General features: G+C 48.5%; 1 protein-coding gene across 8 annotated transcripts in view; it reads left to right on the forward strand.

The window, feature by feature from the left end:
- AGAP1 (ArfGAP with GTPase domain, ankyrin repeat and PH domain 1) overlaps positions 1–25,549 on the forward strand; it is a 329,227-nt gene that overhangs the window by 59,850 nt on the left and 243,828 nt on the right. For 5 of the 8 annotated variants that reach the window (XM_059868340.1, XM_059868339.1, XM_059868337.1 and 2 more), the window contains exon 2: positions 8,105–9,220. The exons of the other annotated variants lie outside the window; for them this stretch is intronic. In XM_059868340.1, coding sequence (XP_059724323.1) covers positions 8,105–9,220 — 1,116 coding nt within the window. The remainder of the gene's footprint in view (positions 1–8,104; positions 9,221–25,549) is intronic. 8 annotated transcript variants of the gene reach the window in all.

Consider the following 25,549-nt stretch of genomic DNA (forward strand, 5'->3'; position numbering starts at 1 on the left):
TCGTTTTCTTGCCTGGAGTTAAAAACCAATCCAGAGTCAGTCTGTGATGAGTGTTGTGACACTTGGCTTTGCAGGGGGATGCTGAGTGGTGGCAGCAGTTGGATCAGGCTCCCAGAAGAGTGGCACAGCTCAGGCTGTGGCAGGAGCAGGTGTCACAGCACATCCTCCCTCTTCCTTACACTCGGGGATGTCACTGCAATTTTTTCTAAAAAATCCCGTTGCCAGGATTTTTTCTTCTGGGAAGAGGAGAAGCCTCAGCTTCTCCATGTTTTACTCCTCTAGAATGTAGTCTGGAGATTGTTTATCCAAACATATTAATTGCTTTTAATGAATAGCCACTCACAGCCAGCTGCGTTGGACTCTCTGAGTCAGTCATGAGTTTTTATTATTCATTCTTTTGTAACCTTCTGATGTATCCTTTCTCTTTCTTTAGCATAGTTTTAATTTCTTTTCATATAATATCTTGAAGTAATAAATCAGCCTTCTGAAAACATAAAGTCAAATTCTCATCTCTCACCTTGTCCTGAAAACCTCACAGCACCACTGATGGATCCAGGCTTTTGGAATAATCCTTTTCCATGAACACACAACCCTCTGTCTGCATGGCCCTTCAGAGCCTGCCTGGGCTTTGTGCCCATCATCCTGTGCCTGAATGCCCACCCAGATCCTTGGTAGTGACAAATTCACCTGCTTCCAATAGCTGGGAGCTGAAAGTTTAGCCAAAAGTGATTTCTTGAGTTCTCTTTGCCTTGCTGCAGTGCAGTTTGAGTGTCTGGGTGATTTGAGGTGAAAAACAACCTGCCTAAAAATGAGGAGCACTGGAGAGCTGGCAGGCATCTGGAAATGTCCCTGCTTGTGAGAGGGGCTGAAACACCACAAGTAATAAGCAAAAGGTGCAGTCCTGAGTTACAGCTGATGCTGCCTGTCTCAATATTTTACTGTGCCAGAGAGGGGATTAAAGGAAATGTATGATGGCCTGAGTTAAAAAGCAATTAGCTTGTGGAAAAAAAGACATGAGATCCAAAATGAGGTGAGAGATTTGAGATTTGCACTGTTTCTTGTGGAGACAAACATGGCTTTACATGAATGCATTGTCTGTTAATAAATACCTGTATTTAAGGAGATCCCAAAGCAGCAGCCTGCACAAACCTGGGCTGGCAGCATCCCCCTCAGGGAAGGCTGGCTGTGCAGGGAGAGGAGGTTTCTTACAGTTCATTCTTGGAATCTTTGCCTGCCAGCAGCTGGGAGGGCAGGCAGGTGACAGGAGCAGCCCTTTGGAGCTGGATCAGCTGATGCTATCCCGAGCATCCCTGGGATGGCCGAGGTGCCCTGCTGTCTGTCTGTCTGGCTCAGGAGCAGCAAGCAGGGCTCCTGGCTGGCACTGGCAGCCTGCTTAGAAGCAAATTAAAGTCAGAGAATTCTCCTTTCTACAGTCACCCCTGTGAATAAAACCAGATCTGTGCTGGCAGCTGGGATTGAAGTGGAGGCAGAGTCTTGGGATCACCTGTGGGAATGGCTTTGGCCTTGGGGGATTGGCAGAATGATAAACCAAGTTTATAAAAGTACAGATCAAGTTTTGTGTCTATAATTCAATGGTGTAGCTCTCAGGGCAACAAGCTTTAGTGTCTTAGCTTGAAGTATTTCCGTGAGGTTTCTATGATCTCTTTCATTTTTCCTGGTTTGTTTTTGCCTGTTCTGCTTCAACTCAACACAACAGAAGGATACAACTCCTCTGTCAGATGATGTGATGTAAAAAAATCTTTATTTAAAATGGGCAAGTGAATCTCACACTTAATTCTCTGGATGCCTCTTTGTTCAGTGAGAACTACCCTTTTGTTCAGTGAAAATCCAGCTGCAGTCAGGTGTGTTGTTTTGTTTTTAAGCTGATGGATGGGCACAAGATATTAATTTTAGCAGCTCCATCAGCTTGGGGGCAGAAATCAAAAGGATGATCTCAGTCATGCAGAAGAATTCAAGAGGTTTTGTGCTCTTTCCCTTTAAAAAAAGGGGGTTTATTCTGCTCTTTTAAGTAAATTGCAGGGATCAAACCTGCTATGCCTGGGCACCAGAAATTTTATGGCATTTGGAATTTGCTTGAAGATCATTTTTAAAAAATAATAATGCTAGCATGTGTCAGGGTTTAAAAAAATCATAACTGATTTAACTTATTTTTTCCATTTCACATAAAGATAAGTGATTCCTACTCTCATATTTAATGAATAAATATGAGTCAAAGGTATTTCATTATTCTATTTATAAAATCATGTTGTCTTATGAAGCAAGAGCCTTTTAGACTATGAAGTAGATAAGGGCATAATTGATGGGAAAGGAAGCAACATCATCCACTCTGAGACATGAAAATGAAAATTATTGTGGCTTTCATTATCCCATGTGGTGGAATATCCTTGGCAATAAGGCGTGGCCTTCCTGGAGAAGCAATGCCAAACATTTTACCTCTCTCCTGCTGAGACAAACGACTGAGCTGCGTTTTTACTGTGCATCCCATGTGTCTGTCAACTTTTCTGAAAAACACTCTTTGCCCAGGATTTTCTCCTGGGAAGCTGAGAAGCCTCAGAGAGGAATGGAAACAACAATTATCTGATTGCTGCTCCTGTGTTTGCTGCTTTGGAATGTGGTCTGGACATTGTTTACCAACAGGTGAATATTTGATTGGTTCCATGTGAATTGTAATTAATTAATGACCAATCACAGCCAGCTGTGTCAGACTCTGAGGAATCAGTCATGAGTTTTTATTATTCATTCTTGTTAAGCCTTCTGTCTGTATCCTTTCTCTTTCCTTAGTATAGTTTTAGTATAGCATAATGTAATGTAATGTAATGTAATATAATATAATATAATATAATATAATATAATATAATATAATATAATATAATATAATATAATATAATATAATATAATATAATATAATATAATATAATATAATATAATATAATATAATATAATAATCAGTCTTCTGAGAACATGGAGTCAGATTCTCATCTCTCACCTCGTCCTGGGGACCTCACAAACTCCACACCCATGGCCCTTGTTCCCTTTCCTGCTCAGCATCGAGTGTTTTTAGGACAGGAATGTGCTTTCCTCGTGCTGGCAGTAAATCATTATTGGTGCCAAATGCTGCCCCTGTTCTCTGCTTTGTTGTGAGATGTGTCTGTCCTTCACGTGAGCACAGAATTGCCTGCAGTGACCTCGGGCCCGTTTAATGGACAAGTGCAGAGTGACAGGAGAGCACAGATCAGTGCTTTAATGCAAAGCCCCTGAGCCTGGGCTCTGTGCTGCTGCTCCCCTGCAGCACAATGTTGTTCTGGTCCAGATGCCTTCCCCTGTTTGCTGCTGGGGCACTGATCTGTGCTGACAGACAGCGGCTGGAGCAGGGCCTCTCCAGGAGACAGACATGGAATCGTGTCCAAATCACCCCTCAGAATTGCTCAGGTGACCCAATTTTGCCTTCCACAATCAGTTTGTCAGAGGAACCACTGCTTGGAGTGATGCTGTGTGTCTAGAGTTGAACCTGCAGTCTGCTAAAATAGTAACATTTAGGGCTGCTTTTCTTACCAAAAATAAAGACACTGAAGGTAGTGAGGTGTCCAATAAAATCCAAAACATGGGCATACAAACCAGCAGCATCACGGGAGTTGTGTGCCTGGAAGGTTTTGACAAACCTGTCCAGTGTGTCTCAGCATGGAAATGTTCATTCTGAGATGCTGCTGGTGCATATGAGGCATTTCACAGAATCACAGAATTGTTCAGGTTGGAAAAGACCTTTAAGATCATTGAGTCCCACTGTTCTTTCTCAATGTCTGGGCTTTTACCTTTGTAAATTAGCAGATTGTGTGAAACACCTGTAAGGAATTAAGAACAAGGAATCAAAGAATTGTGATTATAATTATTTTTGCAAAGAGCTCTTGGGAAAAGAGAAAACGCAGTGCCTATTTTGCATCACTTGGAGGGACACAAGAAGTGTTGGCTTTATAAAGTCAGTAGCAGTAGTGTTTGCTGCTCACAGTGACCTTGCTGTGCAGCTGTTGGAGAGCAGGAATGCTTCTCCTGCCAGCAGGGTCATCTCTGCAGTTCTTGATGGAGAGCAGGCAGGGAGTGCTGAGTGCTGGGGATGTGAAACTCAACTGCAGAACATCACCACTGGGTGGGCATCAGTGGATGGAGTGTTCAGAGAGCTCTCTCTGCACTCACTCTGAGCACATCAGCTCTGCTTGAGGCTTTGTGAAGATGTGTTTGAGACACCCGTGTTTCACTGATAAAAAATAAATTCTCATTGCTGAGAGCTGTGAAACTCTACATTCTGGTAGAGAGCTCACCCTAGGTGGGAAGTGGCAGAGGTGGCCTTTTCCTGGCTGCATGGGATGGAGGGTTTCCATGGTTCTACTTTTCAGTGTGACCACACTGGAGGGACAGCAAGACTTCGTCAAGCAGAATCCTCTGGGGGTGTTTTGTGCTCTTGGCAGAAGGTCACGGAGCAGAACGATGTGGGACGAATGGAGGGTGTAACCCCCAGTTTCCCAGCCCCCGGAGAGGGCCGGCACCTTGCAGAGCCCGGTGGTTGTGGAGCCTGTGCGTCCTGCTCTGCTCCCGAATAATGAAAGGTGAGCGGGAGCGGCTGCCGAGGGCCCTTCAGGACACACGGCGCAGGCTGCGAGCCAAGTGCCTTGTTTGGCTTGGCTGCCGTGCCTCCTGGCTGCTCTTGTCCCGGGGCCCGAGGGACTTCTCCCGTTCTGGGAGCGGATCTGTGCTAATTGCGGGCCGGGAGGAGCGGCGGGGGCCGGGCTCGGGATGCCGCGCTCCGGGCAGCATCCCCCGGCTCGGGCAGCATCCTCCGGCTCGGACAGCATCCCCCGGCTCGGGCAGCATCCCCTGGCTCGGGCAGCATCCCCCGGCTCGGGCAGCATCCCCCGGCTCGGACAGCTCGGAGCCCGTCCGGAATATTCAGCATGGCATCCCTTGAGCTGTGAATTAGCTCCCTGCTCTGAGATAACCCGCTGTTAAAGCAGATCCCTGTAGTTCATCTGGCCGGGGTGAAGGGGCATGGCAGGACCACCAGGTGATGGTGGGCTTTGCACCAGCGGCTGCAAAACGGCTCGTCCTATTTACAGGAAGCCTTGCAAGAAGTTGCAGGGTGGTAAATTGTGATGAGTAGCAGCAGAGCAACCTTGGAGTACCACTTAGTGCCCGTAGGAAGAGCTGCTGCAGCAGCATCCTGACGGATGATGGATGCCCGCGTTCCCACCGCGGTGCGAGCGGAGCGCAGCCCCGAGCGGGGCGGGATGCGGGGAGCAGGGGGGTGCGGGATGCTCCGGAGAGGGCTGCAGGAATGTGCCGGCTATTTGTCTGCGCTTAAAAGTGGTTCCTCTGGAGGGGTCTGTCATGCCGGGAGGATGAAAAATGGTTGATCCCGCTCCGGGTGAGGAGGCTGCGCTCCCCGCGCGGCGCGCTGGAAAGCGCGGCCTGGATCGGGAGGCGGGACGAGCCCTGGCAGCCCCGCACTCTCCAGCTCTGCTGGATTTACAGATTTGGATCTTGAGGAAAACATTAACAATTTTTCACTCTTAGGCTTGTATTTTTTAACAGGTTTTTCCTTCCCCTGTCTCTTCCCTTTGTTTTGTTTTTGTTCTTTGGAAATACCCATTGGAAATGACATTTTGGGTATCAGAGAAATGGAGAAATGTGCTGGCATTCTATGGCAGCAAACAACACTTAGAAGGAACTGGAAATTTGTTTTCAAGCTGACCAAGGGAGACCTCTTAGAATCCCGGGGACATTAAATATCACCTTGTTCCAGCTCTCCACCACGGGCAGGGACACCTCCCACTAGAGCAGGCTGCTCCAAGCCCCTGGTCTTGAATCCACGTCTGCTGAAGATACACATGCAGCTCTATTCCACGGTGAATAGAGCTAAGAGCAATAATCAGTGTTAATTAGTCAGCGTTAAAGACAGCAGTGATACCTGGAGAAATGAGCTAAGTCAGGAATTCTCTGTTGTTAGCAGAGCAGCAGTGTGTGTTGGGGGGTCAGAGCATCCCTGATTGCTGTGTCAGAGCCCAGCCTCCCCCTGGTGCTGCTGCTGGGGCTGTGCCCTCCCCAGCTGTGCCCCCAGGTCTGCTCCTCCCCGACAGGGAGGTCGGGCCCTGGCACAGCTGCCCAGGGCAGTGGGGGAGCCCCCATCCCTGGGGGATTCTAAATCCTGTGGGTGTGGCTCTTGGGGCTTAGTGGTGGAAGTGGCAGTGCTTTCCTTCCTTTTCACACCTGCTTTTTTATTGCTTGTGGCCCTCACTGGCACTGGTGAGGGATGTTCTGATTGCAGACGTGGAAGGAAGGTGCAAGGCAGCTGCAGGTGCTTTTCCAAGCCTGACTTTTTATGGGATGTTAGGCATGGAACCTAAAAACATTTTTCCCAATGTTGTGTAACTTCTTTTTTTTTTCCCTGCCATCCTGGTTTGTGAGTGACTAAGAGTGGCATTTACTGGTTGTTAATTACCTCAGCATCCCTGCACAAGCACTGGCAAGTGGGTGTGGAAGGGGGTGTGTGTGCCACGCCCTGCTCCAGCTGTGTACCAGGGCCAGGTTCTGATGAAACCGCTGCTTGGGAAGGGTTTTTGCATGACTAACCACTCCAGTAATGGGGCTTGGTAGTCGTGCAGAGCGGGGCCGTGAACAAACATTTATTAACGAGGGTCACAGGCAGAAGAATGAATCGGTTCTGGGTCGTTCTGACTGTTTTTGAGGAGGAAGTGTTGCCTCGGATGCAGAATGAGCTCAGATGTGAGCTCACGGTGTGGTCCAAGCTGATGAGCACCACACACCTTGCCCTTCGTGGGTCTGGATAAATCCTGGGTCCCATTAACAGGTAAAATTATCCCAAAAGGCAGGTGATGGCAGCAGTGGTGTCCAGTGCTAGGATGAAGAGCAACAGCCATAATCTAAAGCACGAGAAGGAAATTCAGTATATTGAGGATGGGAATAGGCTGCTCAGGGAGGCTGGGGAGTCTCCCTCTCTGGAGCCATTCCAGCCTCACCTGGATGTGTTCCTGTGTCACCTGCTCTAGGTAACCCTGCCTGGGCAGGGGCTTGGACTGGCCAACCTCCAGAGGACAATTCTGTGCTTCTAGCTAGCTGCTGCTGCTGGCAGGGAAGCATGGTGTGTATCCCTTTCCCAGGAGGAGCTGGCCGAGGGAACCCTGGTGCTGCTGGCAGGGAAGCATGATGTGTATCCCTTTCCCAAGAGCTGGCCGAGGGAACCCTGGTGCTGCTGGCAGGGAAGCATGGTGTGTATCCCTTTCCCAACTGCTGGCCGAGGGAATCCTGGTGCTGCTGGCAGGGAAGCATGATGTGTATCCCTTTCCCAAGAGGAGCTGGCCGAGGGAACCCTGGTGCTGCTGGCAGGGAAGCATGATGTGTATCCCTTTCCCAAGAGCTGGCCGAGGGAACCCTGGTGCTGCTGGCAGGGAAGCATGATGTGTATCCCTTTCCCAAGAGCTGGCCGAGGGAATCCTGGTGCTGCTGGCAGGGAAGCTGATGCGCATCCCTTTCCCAAGAGCTGGCCGAGGCAATGCTGGCGCTCTCTGCTGCCGCTCCGGGCCGGGCGGGACTCCATGCCGGCTCTTTGTGGCTGCCGGTGCCGCGGCCGGGCCCCGCCGCTCGCTGCGCGCTGCCCGCCCCGGGGCGTGCGCCGGGCTCCGGCACCGCCGGCTCCGCTCCCGCCGGCCCTTCCCGCGCCCGCCGGACCCGCCGCGGATGCTAATCGGATTTACCCGGCCTAGAGGGCAGGGAGAAACCCGGCCGGGTCCGCAAGCCGTGCGGCCGCGCTGTAAACAATGAGCTCGGAAGCGGCTGCTGCGGCTCCCGTGCCGTGAAGAGCGGAGCGGGGCTCCGCGGGAGGAGGATGCGTGCGTGGATGTGAGCCGTGCCTCGGCGCCTCTCCGGGATGCCGCTGCCATGGACGCCGGCCGCCGGCGGGGAGCGCGGCCGGAGCCCAGCCTGACCCCGCCGCAGAGCGGGGTGTGACTCTGGAGCTTTTCTTTTTTTTTTAATTACTATTTATTTATTTCATTATTTTTTTTAAACCGGGTTGCAGTGGATTGTGGCTCTGCGTTTCCAGCGTCTCTCCATCTGTCCATTCATCCATCCGTCCATCCATCCGTCCATCTCGGCGCCGATGCCCGCCTGAAGGGCAGAGCCATCATGTACCTCCTGGACAGCAGCGAGCCGCCGGCCGCCGCCTCCTCCCCCGAGAGGATGCAGCGGGGCACCCCGCAGAGGAAGACCGTGTACCGCATCTCCGTGACCATGGTGAAGAAGGAGCTGCTGGGGCCGGAGAGCGGCCGCGCCGGCCCCGAGCTGCCCCGGCGCGGGCGGAGCCGCCCGCCGGGCTCCTCCAGCCTCACCAGGGCCGGGCTGCTGCTGCTGGAGGAGGAGGAGGGCGAGGAGGAAGGCGAGGAGCGGGACAGGGTGCCCAGCCCCTGCGGCTTCCGCACCTTCAGGACGCTGAGCACGGGGCAGCTGGAGCTGGGCCGCCTCAAGGTGCCCCGGAGAGCGGGGCCGCCCCCGCCCGGGGCGCCGCGGGGCAGCGCCGGGCCCGGAGCTGCCACGGCCGCCGCATCCCCGCCCGGGCAGGAGGGGGACGAGGACGGGGGGCCCGGGGAGCCGGCGCCGGCGGAGCAGGGCCACAGCCCGCGGCGGCCCTCGGGGCTGCTGCGGCGCAGCTTCAGCTTCAGGCACTGGAGCGGCGGCGGCGGCGCGGAGCCGGCCCGGGTGCGGCGGCACAGCAGCTCCGGCTGCCTGCCCGGGCCGCCGCCGCCCTCGCCGCCCGCCGCGCTGCCCGCCGAGCCCCCCGAGAAGCGCAACACGCTGGACGTGGGCGAGGTGCTGAGCCAGGCGGAGCCGCTGTCCCGGCTGGAGCGCTGGGAGCGCAGCAAGAGCAAGAACCGGACCCTGGATAACAGCGACCTGCAGCGGCTCTCGGAGCGGCTGGGCCGGGAGGGCCCCGCCGCCGGCAGCGAGCACCGGCTCCTGCGCTTCTTCAGCGGCATCTTCGCCCGCAGGGACGGCCCCGCCGCCCTCTTCGGCAGCCCCCACGGGCGCTCCCCCCGCAGCAGCTTCTCCAGGTCCAGGGCTTATTTCAGCAGCCTTAGGAGAGCCGCCGTGGACATGCAGTCCAGCTCCGAGAGCATCAACGGGTCCCCCCAGAAAGGTGCCCGTCCTTGTCTCCTCTGGGTGCTCGGCGTCGGTGCTGGGGGATGGACGGTGGGGTCAAGGGGCTGCTGGGTGCGAGGAGAGGGAGATGCTGCCCTGGGGTACATCAGGGTGGTGAGGCACACACAGAGAAGCTCTGGCTGCCCCTGGATCCCTGGAAGTGTCCAAGGCCAGGCTGGATGGAGCTTGGAGCATCCTGGGCTAGTGGAAGGTGTCCCTCTCCATGGCAAGGGACATGGAATGATTTGATGTTTAAGGTCCCTTCCAGTCCAAACCGTTCCTCCTCCTCCTATGGCTACAGCGTGCTTTGGAGCACATGGTAGTGCAGCTCTGCAGAGTGCAGGTCAGGCTGTGTGTCCTCCTGAACCAAAAATCCCTCTCTGGGGTGATGGGCTGTGCATTCTAGGACAGATGAGTGAGGCGAGTGTCGCTTGTTTAATTATGGAATAGAAGCTGGTCTGGAGTGCTGCTGTATATAGGTCACTGGGTGGCCCAGTGCTGCACAGCACTGGCACTTTCTCCTTTTGGAAAGGCTTCTGGAATCTGAAGGATGGGTTGTGTTGGTTAGAAATGGGCACTGCTGGAGAAGTGAGTGAATACTGGTGCAAATGTCTCATAAATCCAAAACGTTCATTGTAATAAAAGAGCTTGAACTGAGTTAGATGTGTTTGAAAAACAGTACAGACTCAGAAGCCACACTCTTTGAATTCTTAAATTATTTGAGTCATTTTATATAGCTGTGTACAAATTAGCCAGAGCGTTTCTAGTCTAGGTGGAAATCAGATAGGGATTTCTGGGGGTTTGTGAATCCCTCAGATGCAAGAAGAACTTGAACAAGAACCTTGCTGTGGGATGGAGGTACCTTGCTGTGGGGTGGCAGGGAAGAGCTGACGAGCTGCTTTCTGTGGGGACCTGCAAGCATCCCGGTATCGCTGGCTGGGACGTGTCAAACCTGAAATGCTGGTTGTGGAGCTTCATTGTGAGCCAGTGCTTTCTTCCAGCTGTGCTTTCAGATCTTTAATAAGTATCTGTGATGAAACATTTAACCAGCAATTACAGTCCCCTTTGAGCACCAAGTGCTTATCAGGTGGCAGATGATCTCTGAGTTGCTGCTTTTCTGAAAATACAATTCTCAATTAGATTAAGCTTTCAAAAAGGCCCAGGTACAGCAGAGGATGGTGTGGAGTTGGGCCCAGGTGCTTTACTGGGGAAAGCAATAACCAGCTGCCAGCTCTTTCCCTAACCAGAGCTCCTGCTGCGAGTGGAGCGTGCCCAGAGTTTGAGGCACAAGGAGCAGAGCCAAATATTCAGACCTGGTAGCTGAGGACTGTGAGGTTTTATTGATGTGGAGGCATTCATGTGGGCTTAGAATAATCCTGACGGAAATTGTGGCCTGACCTTGGTTAAAGTTCAAGGTAACCACAGCAGGGAATTACTTCATTGGGCTCTTGGTGCCTGTCCTGTGCCAGCTCACTCCAACTCCTGCTCTCCTCATGCTCTGGGAGCACAGTGCTCCCATCCTGGGAGGAGCCCTCAGTTAATCAATAACTCCTGGTGCACAGCACTGAGACGTTCCAGAGGGCTTCTTCCTGTGTGTGCCACTACCAAATCTGTCTGGGGCAATGAAGCCTCGAGGCTTGTTCTGCCCAAAATGAGTGCTAGCGGTGTGGCTGCAGTGGGCAGCAGTGTGGCAGCCTTGTGTCATGGGTTAGCAGGCCTGCTCTGCTCTATTTCCTTCCCTTTTCCCATCAAATTGCAGCTTGGGAAAAAACTTGTGCACAGCTCCAGCTGTTGCTCACTGGTGACTGTTAGAAAGCTGAACTTGAACTAATTTATCTTTGATTTCTCCTACTGTATGTTAAGAAATATATTTAATGAGTTATTACTACATGCCAAATACATTTTAATGTTTTAAGGTTGGAACAAGCTGCTGTTTGGCCAGAACTTGGTTTTTTGCCTCTTTCAGTTGATGTGGAGTTGCTGTGCTCCTGACAGTCCTGTGCACAGACAACCCAGGTGGAACCTTCATTTCAGTGTGGGTTTTATTCCCAGCAACTTGAAGAAATTCTTGGCTGTGAGGGTGGGCAGGCCCTGGCACAAGGTGCCCAGAGAAGCTGTGGCTGTCCCTTGGAAGTGTCCCAGGCCAGGCTGGGTGAGGCTTGGAGCAGCCTGGGACAGTGGAAGGTGTCCCTGCCCATGGCAGGGAGTGGGATGAGCTTTGAGGTCCCTCCCAACCCAAACCAGGCTGTGATTTTATGGTTCTACACTTGTTTCCCTCATGGCCTTGGTATTCTCTGTGTTTTGTGCTGTGCATAATTTATTTGATTTTTTATTGCCACAAAAAGCCTGCCCAGGGTTTTAAGAGAAAATAGAAGTTTTGAGAAATGTAGCTTGTTGGCATTTTTAGCTTCAAATATTCACCTTGGTGCTGCAATATCTGCTTGGATGATATTTCCTGAAAATAAATACCTCACTTTACCTACCACAATCAGGTGTAACATAGTTTTGGACAAGTTTTTAAGTAGAAGAGTCAAGAACTTTTAAATCTCCATGTTTTTGGTGTTACTGAGTATGACTTAGGCTGTGGAGTCAGTAAAGGTTGATTTTTGGCTGGGATCAGCCTAGAGTCTCTCAGAAGTTATTCAGGCTGTCACTAAAGAGCCCTTGAGCAGCTCAAGCCTTTTCCTTTCCTGCCTGCAAACCCCATTTGCTCTGATATTGTTGGCCTTGAATCCTCTGCAAGTAACAATTCCCAAAACTCTTGCAGGGGATCCATTTATTTAAAGGAAGAAAGGTTTTGAGGCAGAAACTCCCATAAACTTCAAGCCAGAGGAGTTATTTTTGCCTTAAACCATTTAGAAGAAGTCCTTAAGGGGCATGTCATTCCTCATCTAAACTTTTTTCTCCTTGAGGTTTTCATTATTCTTTCCTGGTGAGAGGGATCCTCTCTGCTCTGGAGGAAGAGGAGGAGGATGGCTCTGAGGCTGAGGGCGTGGGGGGTGGTGTTAAAATAGCTCCTTTTTCACTGCTTCTCACTTGTTGCTTTTGGTTTGAGATAAGTTTGTTTGAATAACCCCTCTTTGGGATACACTAAGCAGATTTGGGTATCAAAATTGTTGACTATCAAAGAGAGTATCATTATAATATAATAAACTGCTCTTTTGAGGTTTTTTCCCCCTGAGGTTTTAGAGGAGTTAGTTTTAAGCTCTTATCTCAAATTCTCTTCAGCTTAGAGTCGTGGGAAGCAGGGGGAAGCTGCTGAGTGATCTCTGTTGGAGGCCTCCAGCCTTGAGATAATTCCTGGTAGTTCTGTGTCCTCTCCTTGCTGCCCTGGTCCCTGCTGTGCTGCTGGCATTCCCAGGGCAGCCTGGTGTGCATGGATGGCTGGCCACAGACCTGGGGCATGCAGATGCACTGGAGCTGGTCCTGTGTGCCTCCCTGGGATGGAGCTGCAGGTTTTTGGGGCTGTGCTGGCATCAGCAGAATCTTTTTCAGCACTGGAGAGTCCCTGATTTCATGAAGTAAAAGCCTCCTAGCACTCTTTCAGCTGTTTCAGTTCTTGTGAGTGTTGTCTAGAGGTTGTTATGAAAACAAAACCCAGCAGATAAATGGATTGTGGTTGGGGTCAAGCATTTTCAAGCATTGTCTAAAGGGTTTTTTTTTAATTATTATTTATTGGGTAGGTCCTGTGTCAAGCACAATGAATGCCAGCTGCACTGATAGAGCCAGGTGATTAAGAACTGAACTGGTATTAAGGTCACTGGCTGAATTAGAGAATGAGATGGATTAATGTGTGCACAATATTGAAGGATGTGCCAGCTGCTATCAGCCATGGTCTTTGTTTTCCCCTTAAAATTGAAAAGAAATGTAGAATTTTGATGCCTGTGCTATAAAGTTGACAGTTAAATGCCTTATGGCACTAATGGGTGACTTTGTTGGGGCAGATCACTGAATATCTCTGCAAAGTGTTGTGCAGGCATTCATCTCCATTCCCTCCCAAAGCTCTGAAAATTGAATTAGTGCTCTGTGGTTCTGCCAGAGATCTGCCTGCTCCTGGTTTAGCACCCCAGGTAACCATGTGTTTATCTAACAAAGCTCATGCAGATGACACAACCTGCACAAGGAAAGGCAACATTCACACGACATTCCTTCTCCTTTCCTCTTCATTCCTTGCCTTGAGCCTGAGGTTGCTCAGGGTGAGGAGAAGCCAAGTGCCAGCTCCTGTCCCTGCTCAGGGAGGGGTGGCTGGAAGGGTTCCTTGAGGAAAGGACCTGGAGCTGCTGCTCAGCAGCACCTGAAAGTGGGGCCAGGTGGGCAAGAGGCCCCCCTGGTGTGACAGCCCCAGGGCAGGATTGTCCCCAGGGCAGGATTGTCCCCAGGGCAGGGACTGTCCCCAGGGCAGGGACTGTCCCCAGGGCAGGGACTGTCCCCAGGGCTGGCCCTGCTGAGGGGCCGTGTCCAGCCCTGGGCACTCACAGCCAGAGGGACCCTGAGGGGCTGGAGAGTGTCCAGGGCAGGGAATGGAGCCCCAGGAGGGGCTGAGGGAGCTGGGAAGGGGCTCAGCCTGGAGCAAAGGAGGCTCAGGGGGGACCTTGTGGCTCTGCACAGCTCCTGCCAGGAGGGGACAGCTGGGGGGTCAGGCTGTGCTCCAGGGAACAGGGACAGGAGGAGAGGGAACGGCCTCAGGCTGGGCTCAGCTTGGACATCAGCAGGAATTTCTTCATGGAAAGGGTGCTCAGGGATTGAAGGGGCTGCCCAGGGAGGTCTGGAGTCCCCATCCCAGGAGGTGTCCAAGGAACACTTGGATGTGGCACTCAGAGCTCTGGGCTGGTGACAAGGTGGGCATCACTCACAGGTTGGACTCAATGGCCTTGGAGTGCTCTTCCAACCTGAAGGATTCTGTGATTCTGAGGAGAATGGGGCTCCTCTGGAACTCTGCTCCTCCTGGTGAGTCTGCAGTTGCTGGTTTTTCAGAGGTGGAGTCCGTATGTGAGGTGGCAGATGAGCTTTTTCCTCAGAGCAGAGGGAGGTTTTTAGTTGCTCGTAGCTGCTGCATGACCTGGCTGCAGTTCTTTGCTGGATGTGGTGGCCATTCTGCCCTGCAAAATGAAATCACTGGTGCCAGATGCTGAACCCTTCCTCTAGTGAAGCAGCCAGGACCTGCCATCACTCCCATTTCACCAAATACAATTTCAAAGCAGTGTCAGGTCATCAGCAGGGCTGCATCCAGGTCTTGGATTCCTAGAGCACCACTGAAGAACCACGGGGGTGTATTTGATGGAGCAGTCTGGCTCTCTGCTGCAGTGCAGAGATAATTTTGATCCCACAGAGCTGATGACCAGCAGTAGTTGAGCACTGATTGCCCAAGTTCCACTCTAATGAGTGTAAACCCATGGCAGGTGTGGGGTTTTCTTTGGCATGGCCATAACCTCAGGAATCAGGGTTTGGAAAGCAGAGAGCAAACGTTTCAAATGCCTGAATATTCCTTTGCACTTTGGGCTGCCTGGGATGTAACAAGAAATCATCATTAATGCAGCCTGTTCATGTGCTGGTGTTACTTTTGATAAGTGCTGTTGGGATTTCCTCCCCATGGCAACTGCAGTAAACACACAGCCAGGGGCCCTTTCTGCCAAAAAACCACAGAATGGCTTTTTTCATGTGTGAGGAGAAGGAAATGTCACTGTCTTGAACCCTATCATCTCTTTTGCTCATGAAAAGCATCCAGCATAAAGCTATTATCTTGACAGGAGTTAAAAAAGGGGTGTTGGATGAGTTTGGATGGTTCAGGCTGCTACATAATGACAGTGTGTGACAGATACTTGTGCTTTATTGACAAAACAGCACCAAATGTTGCTCCAAAGCAAAGCAGGCGGGGAAATGCCAGCGAGAGAATTAGCAAACAGTGTGCTGCAGCTTTCTGCAAGGCTTTTTTTGATCATCCCAGGCAGCATTAATGGTTGGCCTTGTCATTTGTTGAGGTTTCCTTTGGGAACAAGAAGGGAAGCGAGGCAGAGAGAGCTGCAGTGCAGCTGTGGAAGGAGCAGCTGGAAGGGCTTTGGGACAGGCAGGACTGGTGTTTGCCATCAGGGTCACTTGGTCAGGAGGTCTCCTTTGGAGGGGTGTTTGTGGAGTGGGTTCCCTTCAGTCATCATTCAGCCTTGTGCTCGTGCTTTGGGCTCTGCCCAGATGAAGATGTAAAGGTCACTTGTCTGCAGTGATAACCCAGAGTAATCTCCATGAGCTGAGATGTTACAGCCAGGGCTTTGTGAGGAGCCCTGCAGGATCTGGCTGTAATGCCAGTCCAGCCCCTGGGATTTACAAGGCAGGCACGTCTGTGTTTCCTGGCTGTAAATGTTCCACGTGGGTGGTGCTCATAGTCTGTCTCCTTGCTTGGAGAAATGTTCCCTCTGTATTGCCTGACACCCTTATTTGTACCTTTATTTCCACTAGCCTTAGATAAAGCTATTGGATCAAAGATTCAGCAGTGCCAGCTCTGGTTATATCAAGCAACTTTGATTTTTAAGTGAATTGATGATGTGTCTCAACTGCTGAGCTTGGGGAAGTTCATTGTAGCCTCGAAGGTACTTAATAAGAAATAAATTCAAAGTTTCTTGGGAAAATCCCAGTGTAAGTCGAGGGTTCTTGTTCTTCCCAGCTCCCATTTTGTGAATGAAGCCTCCCAGCAGATCTTTCCTACTTGGAAGGATTAGCTGCTGGTGTTTTGCTACTTAGATGTGAAGGGGAGCTCCAACACTGTGCTGAGTGCTGCCAGCTCCTGGTGTTCCAAGTGATTTATAATCCCTCTTTGTTTGCATGTGTTTGTCAGTCAGCTTGTCTGGCTCCTCTGACAGGGAATCTGGATTCCTGCAAATGCTGCTTCAGGACTTGGTGTGTGTACACAAACACAGATACAAGTGGGGGGTTTGAGAAGAGGCTTCTGCACCACTGATGCAAGGGGGTTGTTTTCCCCTCTTATTCCCTTGCTTAACAGCAGTGCCAATGTATTAAACATAAGGGAAAACTGTTCCAAAGTGCCTGCTGAGCCACTCAGTGGGTTTGATTTGTAGGGATGGGTGAGGCATTTATGGAGCTGCCCCCCTCCTTAGTTTCTCCGCTGCTCCTGGGGGTGCTGGTGTTGTTTGGGTGTTAAAAACACAATATTTCACCTTAATGAGTTGCTGTTTGTCCTCTCTGCTAAGTGGCACTTCTTTCCTTAGGCTGGGCCCTGAGAAATCAGTAGTGCCCCTTAACCCTGCTAGTTATTTATTTATTATTTATTTATTAATGATGATAGTTAGAATGCTCTTCTGAGCATTCCTGCAGAGCTGATGCTCCCCCTGCTACCAAAACCAGGGCTCCCAAAGCCTTCCTTGGGGTGAGTGTCACAATGACAGAGTGCCTGAGACATCCCCTGCTCTCCAGGGCTCCTGTTGAGTTCCTGGCTGGGGTTAAATGCCTGGGAAACTGGGATGTTGTCCCAACTGGTCCTTATGCAACATCCTAATTCAGAAGCTCCTCTGGTCACAGATACAGAAATATTTATGTTGGCAAGGCAACAGCTTTTGTGCCTCGACCTCTGTGTCCTGCAGGGAAAAATCTGATTTTGTGCTCATGGAGGAGACAAGGTTTAACTTCTCTGCAGTTAAAATTGAGCATGTGTTGCTCTTCACAGCTTGCAGGGGATTGTGCTTGGGCCTGGGAGAGAAATTAAAATACTGTCTTCTCTACCCTGACTGGAATTGAAAATTCACCTGTTTTGCCTCGTCCTTGGCTGCAGATTGTTGCTTCCCTTGCTCCCAGGGTGGCAGATCCTTGCTGGCTGTCACTGGGCCCTGTCACTGTGTGTGTCCCCTTGTCCCCTACTCTTGAAGAGCCCATCCAGTGCCACCCCAGCCATGGCAGGGACACCTTCCACTGTCCCAGGGTGCTCCAAGCCCTGTCCAGCCTGGCCTTGGGCACTGCCAGGGATCCAGGGGCAGCCACAGCTGCTCTGGGCACCCTGTGCCAGGGCCTGCCCACCCTCTGATTAAAGAATTTATTCCCAATATCTCACATAAATATTTTTCTTTAGCACAGTTCTCCCTTGTCCTGTCTCTATCTGCCCATGTGTAAAGCCCCTTTAGGTACCCCAAGTCCACAGAGAGTTTTCCCCAGAGCCTTCTTACACCCTGACTTGTTAACTTTGTCAAGGAAGAGTTTGTTTTAATCAAAAGAGGCTAATTTCTGCCCTCAGGAGAAGGTGGTATTGGCCAGGAATTCCCTCAGATTTCCAGCAGGGTGTTGGGCAGCCTTGTGCTAGTCAAGAGTTAACCAGAGATGTTTTTAATTCCATGTAGATTTGTGCATAGCAGGGTTGTTTCCCAAGGGTCAGAGGAAGAAGAGGGCAACACTAAAGGGCTCTTTCAGAAAAAAAGATGTTTTAAAAGCAGTGTTCAGAAGTCCCTGGGAGTGAGGGGCCTCTTTCAGCTCCCCTTTGCAGGGCACTGTCTCTGTGGGGTCACCTGGGTGCTGAGGAAATGCCTTTGAATGTGAGCAGCTCTGGCCAAAATATGTTATTTTTGTACTGATTGTAATCTCCCAAAAATATCTTAGCATGTCTTAAGTCTTCAGAATCCCTGGCTATTTCTGAGTTAGCTGCAGAGTCGCTGCTCAGGGCAGGTGATGGCATTTCAGTATTCCAGATGAGGAGGTTGCTGTGAATGAGGAGCTGAAATTCACCTTCTGGGTGAGGTGGGGATGGGGCATTCAAGGAGGGGAACCCAAGTTCTCAGAAAAAAAAAAAAAAAAAAAACAACTTTATTTTCAGTTTAGGTGTCTGCAGAGCTTCCCAGATGACTCAGGGTGAGGTTGTTGGAAAATGCAGGCAGCTCAAGGCTGTTTGTGCTCTGCCTGCCCTCTCTCTTCTCCAGGAAACACTGCTGGGGTGGCAGAGCTGGTTCTGAAAAGCACTGTGAGGGATGCCTGAGTTAAAACAAATAAATAGATATATGGATATAAGCTGTAGAAATAAAAATCATGTATTTTAATAGACAAACTTTTAAAGCCTTCAGGTTTTTTGAGGGTATATTTTGAGTATATTATATTATATTATATTATATTATATTATATTATATTACTATATTATATGATATTACTATATTATACTATATTATACTATATTATACAATATTATATATAATATGATGTATTATATAAAATATATAATATTATATATATAATATGCTATATTTTATGTGATATATTACATATGATATATATTATATTTTATCTATTATATTGTATATAATATATAGTATTATATATTTTATATATTATATAATATATTATATAAAATAAAAACTTAAAAGAAAAATGTAAATAATCTGTATTATTATATAAATATAAAAATAATTATATAAAATATAAAGAAATATGCATAATACAGAATAAATTTTTAAAATATAAAAATATATTATATATTATAATTTAATATTTTATATTTATATATTATATCTTTTTCTATATATTTATATTTATATATAGAATACAGATAATTTATATTTTTATACCAATATATATAATATATTATATTGTAGAATATAATATTATATATTATAAACTTATTTAGAATAATAAATAAAATATAAATAAAATTACATGTATTATAGACTATATATTTATATTTTTGAATCTATATTTTCATTTATAGTTTAGTCATGGAATCTGAAAGTTTCTGGAGTTCAGTTGTGCCTGTGAAGTAGAAGCACCATGGCTGCTGTTTCCTATGAAGGCTGCAGAGCTGTTTCCTGGTTTGGCAGATGGTTTCACTCAGTTTAGCTGTGATTAAGATGTCCCAGTCCCAGGCAGATGTGCTGTTTCTGTCCCCAGGTGGATGTGCAGGGCTGCCTTGCCCTGCTTCTGTGCAGCTCTGCCCCAGGGCCAGGGTGCAGTGCAGAGGTGCAGCTCAAAGCCAGGAGCAGACCTTCCCAGGAGCTCTCCCAGGCTGGTCAGAGCAGCTCCTGCCCCCGGTGCCCTTCCCAGGGTGGCAGGACCAAATCCTCCTCCCCTGGAGCGTGGGGGGGTTGCAGGGCAGGGCAGAGCCTGTCCCTGGGCATTCCCTGCTCCTGGATCTTCCCTCTGCAGCATTCCTGAGCCAGCTCCTCCTGCAGGTGCTGTCAGGAGCACCCAGCTCGTGTTCCCAGCTCAGCCCCAGCCAGGGCAGCAGCAGGGTTTGGGTTGTGCTTGGTTTTGAACAGGGAACCTTCCTGCTGGGTGGCTTTTGCTGGCAGTTCTCTTCTGATCCCTTTGGAACCCTGATTTGGGGGGTTAAACAGCAGTGCTTGATTTTGAGGGACCTCTGTGTCCCTTCTGGATGAAGTGTGATGTCACCATCATATTTTCTGGAAAAATCCCTTTGCCAGGATGTATTCTCTTGGGAAGCTGAGAAGCTTCAGAGAAAAAGAAAACAATATTCTCTCATTTGCTTCTCCTGTGTTTTGCTGCTTTGGAATGTGGTTGGAGATTGTTTATCCAGCAGGTGAATGTTTGATTGGTTCCATGGGAATTGTTTTGACTGAATGGCCAATCCTGGTCAGGCTGTGTCAGGACTCTGAAGAGCCATGTTTTTCATTATTATCTTTTTAGCCTTCTGTCTGCATCCTTTAGTATAATTTAGTATAGCATTCTTTGATATAATACAGCATCATAAAATAACAAATTACCTTCTAAGAACATGGAGTCATTCATTCCTTCCTGCCACGAGAAACCCCAGAAAATACCCCAGTGTGAGGCTCTGAAGCAGCACTTTGCTGGGGTTGCTTTTTTTGCAACAGAAAGCTGCATTTAAAATAAAGGACTGCAGAACAAAGTGGGATTTATTTGCTGTGTTAGTCACAGCTTTGTTCCAGGTCACTGTTAAATGATGCTGTTGATGATGAGATGTCTTTTGCCATGAAATGGGAGCTCTGGTTTCCTTGTGGATGATGGATGGCAGTCCCAGATGTTTAATTTCACACTGAACCACTGGAACTTCTGCAGGCCCTGAAGGTGTGTCTGGGCACCTTGTGGGCTCCCACCTGGGAGTCCTGGCTTGGAAAAGAAATGAGCACACTGCAGGGAATTGTTCTTGGAGTCCCTGCTGGGAGTTTCTGTGGCAGGGGGAGCCCAGGCCATGCCTGTGGAGGGTGCTGCAGTAAGCAGGCAGAGGTGTGAAGGTGCAGCTCCTCTTCCTCACCCTCACAGGGAATATTCCTGTCACAGCTTGCCTTAACCTCTACCCTTGCAAAGAATGCCAGGAATTGACTGATAACCAATCCCTTTCCATCCCAGATAAAGAAGACATGGAGTGTGATCTGAGCTTGCCTGCTCTGTATTTTTAGGGTTGACAATCAGCTGTATCAGTGAGGGGTTGCCCATAAATAGTGGGGGTTAGGTATGGAGACAGGTTGTTTTTGTGTGGAAAACCAGTTTGGATGGAAAACCAGTTTGGTGGGGGGGGGCCTGGCAGCATTGAGTGGCTGATGGAGCTGCTTATGTGTCACTGTCACATTTTCTGAAAAATCCCTTCACCAGGATTTCTTCTCCTGGGAAGCTGAGGAGCCTCAGAGAGAAATTAAAACAACAACTATCTGATTGCTTCTCCTGTGTTTGCTGCTTTGGAATGTGGTCTGGACATTGTTTATCCAACAGGTGAATGTTTGATTGGTTCCATGTGAATTGTTATTAATTAATGACCAATCACAGCCAGCTGTGTCAGACTCTGAGGAGTCAGTAATGAGTTTTTAGTTAGTATCCTGTTAAGCCTCCTGATGCATCCCTTCTCTATTATTTAGTATAATATAATATAATATAATATAATATAATATAATATAATATAATATAATATAATATAATATAATATAATATAATATAATATAATATAATATAATATAATATAATATAATGCCATAAATTAATAGAATACAATGCCATAAATTAATAGAATACCACAAAATAATAAATCAGCCTTCTGAGAACATGGTGTCAGATTCCCAATTCCTCCTTCATCCTGGGACCCAGCAAATACCACAGTTGTGGTGGAGTGATGATTTATGAAATGGGTCTGACCCTGTTCCCACAAGCACAGGACTTCACACAGCGTTCCTGCAGTTGCAGCTGGCTGCCAGCTCAGTGCCCTGTCCCCAAATACCCACTGCAGGTGGCTTCTGGTGGCTTCTGAGGTGGCCCTGCTGGCTTTTCCAGCCCCCTTGCCCAGCCCCTGCCAGCCCAGAGGTTGGAGCTGAGTTCCCCAGCCCAGCTGCAGAGAGCTCTGCAAATTTGGGATGGAGGATTCCTGCTCCCACTCCTTCTGTGCATCCCACTGCTGCAGCAGGCTTGTGTGGTTCACACTCCCAAGGAAAAAGCTGATTTCTTTCTGGATCCAAGCTGAGTTCCTTTCCTGCAAAATAATCCCAGGAATGTGTCACTGCAGTCATCACAAGCCCTGCTGGCCTTTGCTGTTCACATCTGCTGTCCCTGTCCCCCAGCAGCTCCTCAGGGAGGAGGAAGGAAGGGTTTTGTGCAGCAAAAACTGAACAAAAACCACAGCAAAAACATAAAACTGTTTTTCCCCCTGCTAAGATTGATAAAATTGGATTTCTGTGCATTTTTTCAGCCATTCAGATGATGAGCTTTGGTAAACACTTGACCAACAAGCAGTGGGTGCTGGATGAGAGCCCAAGGAGCCCCATGGAACCTCCACAAAGGCTTCCCAGATAAACCAAGGCTAAATTTGGGCTCACACCACTGGAGTTCAGCTTATCTTCTCAGCTCTTGTGCCCTTTTCAGCCAGAGGAATTTTTTTTTTTTTCTTAATTCCCTTTTTCAATGGCAGGGCATTTTTGGGATGATTTATTTACATATATAAACACACAGATGTAACACATATGTATATATACACATATATAATTTTTATCTAATGTATAAATCCATGTCCAGTGGAGTTTGCTTGCAGTGCCTTTAATTCAGGCACATTCCTATGCATATTTAATAATTTTATGGCTGTGGCTAAGCTGGTGAGCTGTGTGATAGGAGTCTGGAGTCAGGCTGTGTCCTTGCTCTCTGGGCTGGGAATTTTTGAGTAATAAAGGCACTTGTGTTCAACTCCAACTCATGAAATCACTCAAAGTGAATTTGACCACCTTTATTTCTTCATGTTTGTTTAGTGGAATATGCACCCAGCAGGCCAAACCTAGGAAAAAGTGATGGCAGAACCCATAAAATCAGCTGGGTGTTGAAATAATCAGTTCTGCAGCACACTCACTTGTATTTTTTTCCTTCATTTCACTGTCAGGTTTTTTTCCAGTGGAGGACTTGTGCTTAAAACCTTGGGCCTCACAGTGGTTGGGAGGCTTTCTGTGGTTTTTTTTTTTTTGGTTGGTTTGGTTTTTTTTTTGTGTTTTTTTGGTTTGGTTTGTTTTTGTTTTTGGTTTGGTGGGGTTTTTTTGTTTGTTTTGTTTTGGTGGGGGTTTTAAGAGCATTTTTGCTGCTTCTGTCACAGATTTTGGCAGCATTTCTGAGGAGCATTTCCAGGACACTAATTGGTACCTGGAGTGGGAGCCAGTTTGTGGAAATGCAGCTTGAATTACAGCACAGCTTTTGAAGTCTTGGGTCTTTGAGGTCCTGGCCACCTGAATTTTCAGGAAGGAGTGTGGCCTTTAATTCCTGTAGCAGATTTTTGAGCTGGAAACTCTGTGGCTGTTGATATTAAAGTGAGATTTCAGCACAGGATTTTTTTGGGAATTACCAATAAAGGCTGGTGGGGCATCAATGCAAAACCCCAAAGGTCAAGTTTTCAGTGGACTCTGGTGCTGTTGGCAGCTTTGGTCCCTGGGCATGTTATAAACCACTTCTGGAAATAATTTGGGAATTCCTGAGAATTTCACAGCCTTGAAATTGCTGTGAGGAGGAAACAGCCTGGCAAGGAGGGCATCACATTTCTGCTTTATTGCTGATGCTTTGGGGCTCCTCAGCTCAGCTTTGGGTGTTGCTCTCTTGATAAAGGAGCTGCCTTCAGCTCCAGGGGCTCTCCATCTCTGGGGGCTGAGATTTATTCACTGGAGGGGTGTGGCATGGTTAAGGTGGGTGCTTTATAACAAAATGTCATGGTTTGGGGTCAGTCAGTGACTTTCTGAGGCTCTGACTGCCAAATGCTTGATGCTCACTGTGTGTGTGTGTTGGGGGAGACATTGGGTACAGGCTGGCAGATGCAGTCTCAAAGCATTGGGAATTTATATGGCTTATTCTTTGGTTTCTGCAGAAAATCTCATCATTCCTCATGGACATTTCACTCCCCAGTATCAGCTGGGGAATGGGAGCTTTCAATTTTTCCATTCCTCGTGCTGTGATTTCCAATTTTTGAAATTCAGCATATTCCCCTCTTATTTTTTTTTAAACAGTAAGGATTGTGGTGACATCTCTGTTTAATTGAAAAGATAAATGCCTGACTCTGGGGAGTTCAGCTGTCTGAAAACACCTTTAAAATCACGTGAGGATTTTTTTCCCCTCCAGGTGCAAATGCTCCTTCCTTTGTTGGAAGTGGCAGTGAGGGAGGCAGGTTGGGAATTCTGGGCAAGGATGGAGGCACAGCCTTTGTGCTCCAGGGCTGCTCCCAGTGGCAGAGCAAAGCCTTGGGAACAGGCAGCCCATGGATATTTTAGGGTGCAGGGGTGACGAGAGCAGCCAGAGGTTTTCATTTCTTGGTGCCAGGTGCAATCCTGAGCAAGGGTTTCATTCAGAAGCACAAATTTCAGCCTGAAATCCACGGTGGGTTTTTTACTGCATTTATCTCAGGCTTTTCCTTCTTGTGGAGGCTGGTCTGTGCAGAGATTTCTTGCTGGGGAAAAACTCATGCAATGCTTCCCCAGATCATTTTGTTCATTCTTCTCGTGTCTTGCAGTGCCTAAAGCAATTTAATAGGTAACATAGTTTGAGATTTTTCTCTTTTTTCTGCTGTAGCCTTGGTATAATTCACCATGAGGATTGCTTTAGAGCTTTACAGGTGACAAACATGGTTGTGAGCACACACCTGGCTCAGCTACTTGGACTTGATCTTGGAGGTCTTTTCCATCCTGGATTTCCTGTGGTTGTAACAGGGATGCAGCCACTCTCTGAGGTGTCCCTGGTGCTTGGGCTAGAGCAGGGCATGTGGATGATGCTCAGCTGTGGTGCTGGGCATCACAGTGACTTTTTAATGAAAATCCCCTCACGAGAAGCACCTGGGCAGCATTTCCTCCAAGGGAAGCAGCATTTCAGAGCCTGGAGGCACCTCTGGAAGCAGGGATTCATTGGAGAGGGCAGTTTGAGCCCATCCAAGGTAATATTTTCAGTTTGCATTGTCAGCTTTTCCATCAGAACTGTTGGATTTTTCTGCTCCAAAAGAAGTTGGTTTGTGTGCAGCCTTTAATTTTGTCATGCAGCCTGGTAAGGTGATGCTGCTTAAAACTGCTCTGAGATTTTCTGAGCCTCCTGTGGGTCCTGCCAGAGGGAAGGGCAGCAGGATGTGATCCTCCCACTCTTTTAAAACTGATAAACTGGGAAATGACCAGTCCTAAAATGATCTGTAAATATTCTGCTCTTGCTGGGGAGGCTGGTACCCAGGCAGATAAAAGGGAGCAAATTATCCTGAGATCTTCATCTCATGGTGTGGATCAGGGGAAGATGTGCTGGGCAAGAGGGATTATCTGAAATCTGAGCTCTGTGCCTTTCTCTTGGGGTGCTCAGGGTGAGTGGAGCTCAGAGCAGCCTGCTCTGCTGGGAGCTGTCCCTGCCCATGGCAGTGGAGGATTTTTTAAGGCCCTCTCCAAGCCACATTATTCTGTGATTTTTAATAACTGCAAGTATGTTTTTACATAAACAAGTAGCAGCTGCTAGAACTGTTCACCCTGCTTTTATTGAATAGGGATATTTGATGGAATGGGGAATATTCTGCTTTTATTGAATGGAATATTCTGCTTTTATTGAATGGGAATATTTGATGGAATGGGGAATATTCTGCTTTTATTGAATGGAATATTCTGCTGCACATCCAGGTGGATCTTGTCAGCTCCCTCAGTGTGCTCTCCTCACCTCCCTGAGCTGGTTGGAGTTTGCAGAAGGTGGTAGAACAGCACCTTTAAAGGCTGATGAATGTTTGTGTGAGTCAGCAGGGATGTGAATGGTGGGTGGGTCTCAGCCCACCAGGAAATGCTTCCAGAGCTGATAAAGGTGAGGTGTTTAATTGGGGCCAGCTGGTGCAGCTGGCATTACCTTTGCCTTCTAATAAAATGGGGTGGAGACTTGGATTTCAGGTGTTGGGAGTCACCCAAGCCGC

This window comes from Haemorhous mexicanus, chromosome 26 (genome assembly GCF_027477595.1).
Source record: "Haemorhous mexicanus isolate bHaeMex1 chromosome 26, bHaeMex1.pri, whole genome shotgun sequence".
NCBI classification, from domain to species: Eukaryota; Metazoa; Chordata; class Aves; order Passeriformes; family Fringillidae; genus Haemorhous; species Haemorhous mexicanus.